Below are 11,228 nucleotides of genomic sequence, written 5' to 3' on the forward strand. Positions count from 1 at the left end.
TCATCGTAGAAACTGATGAGATTTGTTTGACATGAGCGATCCTTCATAAATCTATGCTGGTGAGGAGTTATTCCCTTATTCTCCTTGAGGTACTCATCGATGGCGTCTCTCAGAATCCCCTCGAAAATTTTTCCCGTTACTGAAGTGAGACTTACTGGCCTGTAGTTACCAGGCTCACTTTTGCTCCCTTTTTTGTAAATTGGAACCATGTTGGCAATGCGCCAGTCCAATGGTACTACTCCGGTCTTGATAGTGTCTAGAAATATTAGGTATAGCGGCCTAGCTATCTCGTCACTTAGTTCCTTTAGTATCCTTGGGTGTAATCCATCTGGGCCCGGCGATTTATCAATTTTAGTTTTCTTTAGACGCTTCCGCACCTCCTCCTGCGTTAGGTATGAGATATTTTGTGAGGGGTTCGTTTTATTCCCCTGCATCTCGTGTGGCATTTCCTTTTCTTTGGTGAATACACTTGAGAAGAAACTGTTTAGTAGATTTGCTTTCCCTTCGTCATCATCAATGATTTCTCCTGCATTGTTTTTTAAAGGGCCAGCGCTCTCCCTGCAAATCCTTTTGCTGTTAATGTAGTTGAAAAATAGCTTCGGGTTGTTTTTGCTCTCTTTTGCGATCCGTCTTTCTGCTTCCTCCTTGGCAGTTTTGATCTTATCTTTGCATACTTTGTTTTTTTTCCTGTACGATTTTAGCGCTTCTTCGCTGCCTTGTTGCTTTAGTAGTTTGAACGCTTTCTTCTTTTCGTTTATTGCCCCTCGTACCGTCTTGTCGAGCCACATTGGTTTCCTTTTAGCTGAGTTTCTTTTATTTTTAAAGGGAATGAACTGCTCACATGAGGCGATTAGGATCCTTTTGAACTTTTCCCATTTGTCCTCCGTACTGATATTTTTGAGGATGTTGTCCCAATTAATGTTACCGATAGTAGTTCTAAGCTCATCAAATTTTGCTTTACTAAAGTTTAGTTTCTTTGCCACTCCCTTATAAGGCTTCCTATTGATTGACAGCTGGAAGTTGATTATATTGTGGTCGCTGTTCCGCAAGTGCCCCTCACCTCTTCTATCTGCCTTAGTAGTAAGTTTTCAGTTTCTTCTGTTGCTTTTGGTGGTCCATAGAAGACCCCTATCAGGATTTTGTTATTTTTTCCTCCCTGTATTTCTACCCACAGAGATTCCACCTGTTCGTCTCCTACCCCTATATCCTCCCGTAGCCTCGGCATCAAGTTTGATTTGACGTACAGACATACCCCTCCCCCTTTCTGGTTCCTTCGGTCTCTTCTGAAGAGATTGTACCCCTGCAAATTCCCCGCCCAATCGCACTTATCATCAAGCCATGTTTCAGTAATTCCGACTATATCATAGTTTTCATCAGTCATTCTCGCTTCAAGCTCACCTACTTTACCGATCAGACTTCGTGCATTCGTGGTCATACAATTTATATCATTTTTTTTGTTTTTTTAAATTTGTTTTGTTGCTATTCGTACTTATGGCTGATCTATCAGTTCTAACTGTACTAACCCCACCCCCTGCTCGACCCCCATTCCCTTTGCTTGGACAAAAGCTCGCCTTGAGTATCAAGCACCAGAGCACTTTGGTGCTCGCTCATCAGTAAACCTGACGTTTCCCAGGGGGAGCGCCCCAGGGTGACGTCATGCGGCACCTTTGAAAGGTGCTGCGTTTCGGCGTGTGCTCTTACTAGACGTTGGGTGACATCAGTCTGCGTTCCAGACATGCATTTCAAGGGGATATGTTTTCTTTAGAGTGATTTAGAAGGAAAGTGCTGTGAATGAGGAAATAGTTGTTGTAATATGTCAAATACATTATATAGTTAATGAAAAAAACAAGAGAAAGGAAATAGACTTTGACTGTGCTCTAAATTTGGAGTCACCATTGTATCAGCTTAATGAAAACTATTTAGGTATTTAAAAGACATGGAAGGCTTACTATGGACAATATCAGCAGAATTTCTATAAATTAAATAGAAATAAAGTTAAATATAAGATATAAAGCACAATTAACCAGACGGTCTTATATGATTAAGTACATTAATATAAAGTAGGTTATTCAGACCATTTGGCAAGACAATTTCACCGAAATATGCCAACATTCTTTTTAGCCTTGCAAATTTGCCATATTCAATTTTTTCAACAAAATCTACCCTTAAACCTATGGTTTCTTTGTTCTGAAAATGGAAAAAAGGTTTTGACACGCTATGTTTTAGGTAGCCATTTTGAATATGGGAATGATGTTGATTCCTCCTTATTCTCAGGGGGTTAGTTGTTCTGCCTATAGCAGAGATTGACGGGACATTCTATTAGATAAATAACATATGCTGAACTGTAATCGAAATCATCTTGGAATTTAATAGGGTGTAATTCCTGGTTATTTGATCAGACGAAAAGGATATTTATGATTTGGGGAGGATGTAGTTGAGGTTCGCTTATAGTGACTGGATTTGGGACCAGATGGATGAAGGTGTGAAAAAAAAAATAGATTTTACTAGCGATAGGGGTGTAACTGCAGTGGGTGTGGATGAACTTGTAGTATCAGGGGTGGGAGAAATGGAATGTGATGTAGGTTTTGATCGATATGAGAATCTTGAAAGTACAGTTGGCTTTGGATATGAGAAGAGAGAATTACAATTGGATCGGGGCAGGAAAAGAGGAGTTTATTAAGAGTTTATGATGTCTTGGTAATAGACATTAGATTGTCTTATATTATATGTTGTCAGATTTGTTTAATACAGTGAATGTTTGACCTGATCAGACAGCAGACGGTTGAAAAATAGGTTTGGGATTCGTTTTGGGGTGTTATTCCACTAGAAAGATTTTATTTTTCTCAAGATCTGAAAGATCCCATTTAAGTTTGCTAATCCTTTAAAAAAAAAATATATATATGGATATCTAGGGAATTAGTATGCTCTAAGGCATGCTTTACAATGTCTAAAGAGCTTTTTGACGTTAGGGTGGAAAGTTAGTTTAGAAATGACCTACTCAATTCTTGTCATTTTTAATAATCTTATCCAAAATCAGATCAGAAAAAGTGTTTAGCACAAGAATCCATTCCCCTATAAAGATGGTGTGTGTGGGAAATGCTGATCAGATCGGAACCGTTAGATCCCTAGGGGCTATGTGATTATCTCTATATATACATAAAAATATCCAATCAATGGTATCTCTCCATAAAGTTTGTACATAGTCATTGAGTTTGCATTTGGAGATTTCAATAGGCATATTTGGGGTTGGGTGGAATGTCCCCAATTCCATTCTCCTTCAGAAAAGAATGGAACAGATGAAACCTGTTGAAATTTCTTCTTCAATAGAGATGGATTTAATAATCTGATATGGAAGGGTTGTGCACTCTTTCCTCAGACAGTCCATTTCCATATCGCTCAGTCCCAGAAAAAGATAATCGTGTGCCGAAGTACCCGGAGAAATGAAAACAAGATTAAGGGACAGCGCTTTCGTAAAACTTATACAACTTAATGGTCTAGTATTTATGATAAAATTGGTACTCACCAGGTGTATACAGCAAAACCCATATTTTCTTAAAGTAGCCGCCTTGCACATTGTAAAAATGCCACTCAGCGTTTTAAATTCTTAGGTACCCCCATACAATTTTGAGTCAAAGCGTAATTTTCACAACATGAAAAATGCTTAAAACTTTATATTAGCAGCTAATAGTGTGACCCCCCCCCCCCCCCCCTTCGCCCCACTTCCCAGTCCAGTGTCTACAAAGACATATCTTCTTAAAGTCACCAGAACTTCAAGGGACAAAAATCTGATGCAAGATTTTAAGAAAGTAACAATCTATACTGGATGATTGTAACCTGATGATTGTCGTTGGATTGACAGGCTGCTCGCTGCAATGTTCAGCTTCGTGTAACTTTATGACAAACATAAATATTTTTTAAAAGCATTAACATAACTTTGTGCTTAAGGTGCCTTCACTCTGGCATTTTGCCTCTCTCTCCCCCTGTTCCGTTCTAGTAAGAGAAAGGCAGAAAAAAACATGTTTTCAAAGAAAAAAAAAATGTTTTCAGTTTTCCTCAGTTCTGTTTTACTTTTGAGTTTCTTTACTACAGCAAACAGTGGTCTGCTGTGCTCAATTCACATTTGCATTAGAGCTTTAGTCATAATTATGCTTCATTTTTGAAGCAAAGAAATGGAATTAAATGCAAATAAACTGATCGGTTTTCACCCCAACTGACTTCAGAGGTCATAAAAACAGAAAGCAAACAAAAAGCTTTATATTGGCGTCTTTTCTGTTATTTGTTCAGTTAAAAAAATGGAATAGAACGAAACAGAGGCAAACCTTATTGTGAAAGTGCGTATAACTCATAACTTACTGTATCTCAGGCTATATTGCAGAACAGACATTAGTGTTGGCCCTGTTTCAAAACCAAAATTTTTATCTTTAAAAGAAGGCCAAAATCAAAGCTTTATCTGCAATATAGATTGAGATTACAAATAGAGATGAGCGAACACCAAAATGTTCGGGTGTTCGTTATTCGAAACGAATTTCCCGCGATGTTCGAGGGTTCGTTTCGAATAACGAACCCCATTAAAGTCAATGGGCGACCAGAGCATTTTTGTATTTCGCCGATGCTCGCTAAGGTTTCCATGTGTGAAAATCGGGGCAATTCAAGAAAGTGATGGGAACGACACAGCAACGGATAGGGCAGGCGAGGGGCTACGTGTTGGGCTGCATCTCAAGTTCACAGGTCCCACTATTAAGCCACAATAGCGGCAAGAGTGGGTCCCCCCCCTCCCAAAAACTTTTACTTCTGAAAAGCCCTCATTAGCATGGCATACCTTTGCTAAGCACCACACTAGCTACAACAAAGCACAATCACTGCCTGGATGACACTCCGCTGCCACTTCTCCTGGGTTACATGCTGACCAACCGCCCCCCTCCCCCCCACAGCGCACACCAAAGTGTCCCTGCGCAGCCTTCAGCTGCCCTCATGCCACACCACGCTCATGTCTATTTAGAAGTGCGTCTGCCATGAGGAGGAACCGCAGGCACACACTGCAGAGGGTTGGCACGGCTAGGCAGCGACCCTCTTTAAAAGGGGCGGGGCGATAGCCCACAATGCTGTACAGAAGCAATGAGAAATAGAATCCTGTGCCACCGCCATCAGGAGTTGCACACGTGGGCATAGCAATGGGGAACCTATGTGCCACACACTATTCATTCTGTCAAGGTGTCTGCATGCCCCAGTCAGACTGGTTATATGTACCTTAACAGTAACCGCGTTGGTGGTAATGTGGTGGTGACTGCGGACCTAGTAGCGCGGTTTTATTTTGTTGGTTTTCGGAATGTGGCCAGGATTAAGTGGGCCGTGGCGGGGGGATGGTGGGGGGGCTCTCTTGTAGTGTCGGTAAAGGTGAAATTCTTGGACTGCCACCAGACGAACCAATGCAAAGGCATTTGCCAAGAATGTTTTCCCTGTTGGAGGAGGAGGGGGATGGGGGAGCAGCTCACACTGCTCATTTTCTAGTAACCGTCTCCCGCGTGGACCCATTAATTGGGCGATAAATGTGGGGACGCCAGAAACGTGCCTCTCTCCTAATCGCGCAGCAGTCGGCTGCGACACACCTGGATCAGGAGCTCGGCCTGTGCCCACACCCTGACTTGGCCCTCCGCGTCCTCGGCCGCGTCCACGTCCTCTAGGCCTACCCCTACCCCTCAGCATGCTGTATTACCAGTGATTTGATTTCACAGGCAGGAAATAAATTGGCGCAAGACTGCAGGCCAAATATAATTTTTTCCCTTTTTTGAAAACGAAAGGCCCCACTGCCTCTAGTGAATGAATAATCTAAGTTTAATAACTGTGCTGTGGCCCTGCTAATGTGTCACAGAACGGGAGGGTAGCAGAGTTATTATAACTCTGGCAGAGCAGGTATTTTTTTCCCAATTAAGGAAGCAAATGGCGAAGCCAGCAGTAAAACGTAGCTGGGTGCGTCTGATTTTTAAACGTTGCACACGCAGCCGACACGTGTACACCGCGCTTAGGACGGACAGAGGCAGGACAAATAGATTTTTTTTCAGTTTTTTTCCACCAAAAGGCAGCACTGCGTATATTCAATGAACATGAGAAGTTTAATAACTGTGCTGTGGCCCTGCTAATGTGTCACAGAACGTGAGGGTAGCAGAGTTATTATAACTCTGGCAGAGCAGGTATTTTTTTCCCAATTAAGGAAAGCAAATGGCGAAGCCAGCAGTAAACCGTAGCTGGGTGCGTCTGATTTTTTAACGTTGTACACGCAGCTCACACGTGTCCACACTCCACAGGACGGACAGAGGCAGGTCAAATAGAATTTTTTTCACTTGTTTTACAAGCAAAAGGCCGCACTGCGTATATTCAATGAATAATAACTGTGTTGTGGCCCTGCCTACACAATTCTTTCCCTGTAGTATCAATGGAGGGTGCAATGCTCTGCAGAGGCGATTTTGAGGAAAAAAAAATATGCAGCACAGCTAACAGCAGCCAGCACAGTACTGCACACGGTTAAATATGGCCCTAGAAAGGACCGTTGAGGTTCTTGAAGGCTACACTCACTCCTAACACTCTCCCTGCCTATGCAACACTTCTGTCCCTAATGCCGGGTGCAACGCTCTGCAGAGCCGATTTTGAGAAGAAAAAAAAATTGCCACTGCTAACAGCAGCCAACACACAGCTATCAGTGGCCCTAATAAGGACCTTTGGGGGTCTTGAAGCCTACACTAACTACAAATTATTTCCCTACAGCAGCTCCGGTACAAACAGCACTGTCCCTCATCTAACTCACAAAGCATCTGAGGCGAGCCGCGGGAGGGGCCGACTTTTATATTCGGTGGACACCTGATCTCGCCAGCCACTCACAGCAGGGGGGTGGTATAGGGCTGGAACAACACATGAGGAAGTTGTAATGCCTTCCCTGTCTTTCAATTGGCCAGAAAAGCGCGCTAACGTCTCAGGGAAGGAAGTGAAAGTAACCCGAACACCGCATGGTGTTCGTTACGAATAACGAACATCCCGAACACCCTAATATCCGCACGGATATCAAGTTCGGACGAACACGTTCGCTCATCTCTAATTACAAACTGTATCTCTACAGCTTGTAATGAGAACAGCAGATATCCAAAATTCCCACTTCAAATAGTTCTATCTCAGACTACCTTTACTTGTAAAAACAATCCAGGTGTATGGGGACATAATATGCTGTGAAGAAGACTCATGCCAGAATATACAATTGTCTTGTTTGTACCTAATGGACGTTGGATGTATGGTTTTATTTTTGCTAAAAATCACAAGTTTCTTATCCTCAAAATCCCAGATGCTAAATTTTTCTTACAATTGAAGTTTGTCTGCTGTTTATCCCTTGCATCTTGGATTGGATCTATGCATGGAGCGGAGGAGGATACTTCAGAATCTATCTCAGACTACATTGCAGATAGAATCATAACTAGATGGGACGATTATCATTCAGATAAGTTCAAATTCCTGCTTTTGAACAAAAATCTTACCGTGTACATGCATGCAATGAAAATTTTTCATACGTTCAGATTCTGTATACAGAAAACTGAAAAACGTGCCATTCAGTGTCAACAGCAGTCATTCACTTCTGAAGGACTGTCTGCTTACTGTGAATGGAGTTGAGCTGGGGCTTCCCAGCCTGCACCGCCTCCATACTGGAAGTGCTTTGAGCAATGCTAGCGATACTCGCTCCTGTGTAACAGCACAGACGCAAGCATCACTGGGACTGGCTGCTGGACATCGTTTGCCCGTATAAATGTACCTGGAATGTCCTCTCACAAGGATATAGCAGATAAGTCCTAGGAAAGGGTTAGATCAATAGAAACATTTTCGTATTAGGTTACTGAAATTCGAATCACTTACTGTTACTACGAAGGAAATGGCTGAATATGTTGTCATGCAGCCAAGTTCTATCTTTGCTCCAACATGAAATGATTAATATCTTCCAATCCATCCTTCCAAATGTCTGGAGGTGTCTCACTATCAAACTCAGAATTTTCAGAAGTCAAGTAGCCGGATATAGTACTTAAGAGAGAAGTCGTTGATGTGCTAGTTTCTTCAGATGAGTCTATGTTTTCTTCTTTCCAACATTCCTCCAAGAACATCACAACTTCACCAGATTTACTCCTCTTACTACAGTCTATGGCTAAAAGACCACTGAACATCTTCAGAGCTCCAGGTGGAAATCTGCTCCACGGTGATGGTGGCTCAATATCCTCCAAATTACATTGCCACTCAACAAAACTACTATAAGCTTTGTCTGTGGAAACTGCTGAGTGCCATGGAAATTCGCCTGTGAGCAAACAGTAGAGGACAATACCAAAGGACCATACATCCAGGGGGAAGTCAACAAGCAAAGAATCCTCGTCGGTAACTTGGCTCATCTCTGGAGCCATGTATGAGACAGTGCCGATCCTTTTTTTCGCCATTGTTCCTTTCATACATGAAAGACCAAAGTCCGTAATTTTTATACAGTGGCAGTCCTCATCAAACACCAAAATGTTCTCTGGTTTGATATCTAAATGCACCAGCCCTTTACTGTCTATGAACTCTAGGGCGCTGGAGATCTGCACCACACATCTCTTTACCGTGTCCTCCGGAAGTCCAACCTGAAATAGGGAAACACATGAAGTCAACATAATGGAGATATTACTACAAGAAGAAAGGCTATTGGTAAAGTAGTTCTCGGGATAAATTGGGGATTTCTACTTACATGAGGTGTTATAAGAGAGCACAAATCCCCTATCGACAGCTCCTGGGCAAAGGCAAAGTAGTCCCAAGTCTTGAAGGCAGTGCCATAACGTCCAATGATATTGGGATGGGAGGAGAGGAAGAACGACTTGCTGAACTCCATGAGGAAGGCAAATTCAGTTGTTTTGTTCCTGTCGAGAAGCTTTAATGCCATTTTCTGATCTGTTTATGAAAATAACATTGTACATTTATTACTTAAAAGTATTTAGAGGATTGTCAAATTGGAAATATTGAAATTCGTAAAATTAAACTGTAGACCTTTCTGTTCCCCCCCTTTGATTGCATCATATTAGGAAACAAATACTTATCGTGATATGTAAACTATTAATAGACCCGTTGGCATCATCGTTGCAGATTCATAAATATCTACATCCTGATAGTCGTGCACTGTTCATAAATCCCCCGCATTTAATCAAACTCTTGGAGATTCTGTCCTCCCACGATCTTCAGACTATTACATCACTCTAGTAATAGATAATTGACCCCCACTGACCTGTTTTCTTGTCTTGTACCATGAGCACAGAACCATAGCCACCATCTCCCAGCTTCTGTATCACACAGAAGTTCTCCTGAAGATCTATCTCCTGTAGACCCCAGGAAGCAAACGAGACAAGTCCTTCCAGGATAAGCTGCACATCTCCTGTACTGGAGGCCATTGTGTCCTGTAGAAGTGAGAGGCAAGAAAATAGTTAATGATGATCATTATATTTCTCTCTGACCTTATAGAGTGAAGTATAATATCTAATATGATGTATATGGCAAATGATGAAAAAACTAAATATAAAATCATTAAAATATGATGAGAGTAAAGTTGCAAAAATTACCTTGGAGAAATCAAATTGCAGTTGGGACTGTCAGAAAATTCTTCACAAAGTCTCAGGGATGTTGAAGTCTTTGAAAGCAGAGAAGTCACTGACTTGAGAAGGTAGGAGTCTTTTTATATAATGGTAGGTAAGTTACACCCAAGGATCAATGAGCTCCTGATTGGCTAGGAGTCAATATGTACTTGTTGTATACATAACATCAGGCATCAAGGGAATTAGCATTTCTATAGCATTCCTGCAAACTGCAGCCATAGATGGGGTCAAGAATTGTTGGGGTCAACACCCCATTGTAAGGAAAACTCTTCTTTATTAACATGTGGCCTCATCCTTCATTATTATAGTGATTACATGCCCCTTCTAATTTGTGTTATTATGAAGGCTCACTAAACTTTTATGCTCCAAGAGGTAATGTTTCACAAATATTAGATTTTATAAACTTTTATATTTAAAATTAGAAACTGTAAAATTGGCAAAGTTGTAAGTTCCTAAAGGAAACTAAGTTAAACCATATTATGTATTATATTGAAAAAAAGTATAGTCAGAATAATCAGTATTTCCCCCATTTTTTTTCCATATCCACTATATTCTCTCTTTATATTAGAATGGACATTTCTTTATTAACAAGTGGTCTTACCCTCCATTATTATAATGATAGCATGCACCTTCTGATGTGTGCTACATTGGTGACTAACAAAACTTTTACCTTTCAGAGGGTAACTTTTCATAAAAATTTGATTTTATAAACCTTTAGATTTACTAATATTTTAAAGTTGAAACTGTAAAAGCAGTGAACTTCCAAAAGTAAATAAACTTAAATCTTATTTTTTTTTATCTAAAAAAAGTGCATTCAGTAGTATAGTCAGCATAATCAGTATTTTCTACATTTTTCTGGAATGTCCATGGGGCCAACAATCCACCTAAGTTTTATTGTTCAATAATTTTTTATTGGATGTGAGTTATACAATTACAACACATGAATAACAGTCGAAACTTCTATTTTATAAACTTAGACATCGCATAAGAAGAATATTGATTGTCTTACTATGCATAACATACATGAAATCTGTTTGGCTGAGTGTAATTGACTTCCAACATTTTAACTGTATGGTATCAAATTGGGTGGAAGGGAGGAAGGGGATAGGTGGGATAGGGTAGGTGGGGGGAGTGGGGGAGGGAGGGGGGGAGCGGGGGTGGAGGGAGAGGGGCAAGGGTGGATGGAATAAGGATGCTTATGAATTCAGTTATCATTAGAGTTTCTTCTATTTCTACAAACATTGAAGTGTAAGTTCCCTCAGATCATGCTTAGGTCCGGCCCATCTATATTTATGAATTCAGGTTGATCATTATCTGGCCTGGATGAAAGTGTGTAATTCAGGGGTCCCATGTTTCTATAAAACTTGGCAGTCTATTTTGTCTAAGAGCATGGATTTTCTCCATGGACATATGGTCGGACATTAATTGGGTTATGGTTGAGAGAGACGGGGTTGTTTGGGATCTCCAGTTCCTTGCTATTAGAAGTTTAATAACTAGGAGACTGTGGATTATTAATTTTCTTAGTCCCTGAGGCATCTTTCCCAAACCCAATAGTAATATTGTGTTTTCTGGCTTCGGGGGGATTTTAATTCC

General features: G+C 41.0%; 1 protein-coding gene across 1 annotated transcript; it reads right to left on the minus strand.

Annotated features, from left to right (window-relative positions):
* Positions 1-7,937: 7,937 nt before the first annotated feature.
* On the minus strand, positions 7,938-9,434 carry LOC136627232 (serine/threonine-protein kinase SBK1-like). The gene is made up of 3 exons (XM_066602161.1): positions 9,272-9,434; positions 8,741-8,940; positions 7,938-8,636 (listed from the first exon to the last, which is right to left on the minus strand). Exons 1-3 carry the CDS (start codon positions 9,432-9,434, stop codon positions 7,938-7,940), a joined length of 1,062 nt encoding a protein of 353 aa, XP_066458258.1.
* Between the last annotated feature and the right edge of the window lie 1,794 nt (positions 9,435-11,228).

This window comes from Eleutherodactylus coqui, chromosome 5 (genome assembly GCF_035609145.1).
Source record: "Eleutherodactylus coqui strain aEleCoq1 chromosome 5, aEleCoq1.hap1, whole genome shotgun sequence".
NCBI classification, from domain to species: Eukaryota; Metazoa; Chordata; class Amphibia; order Anura; family Eleutherodactylidae; genus Eleutherodactylus; species Eleutherodactylus coqui.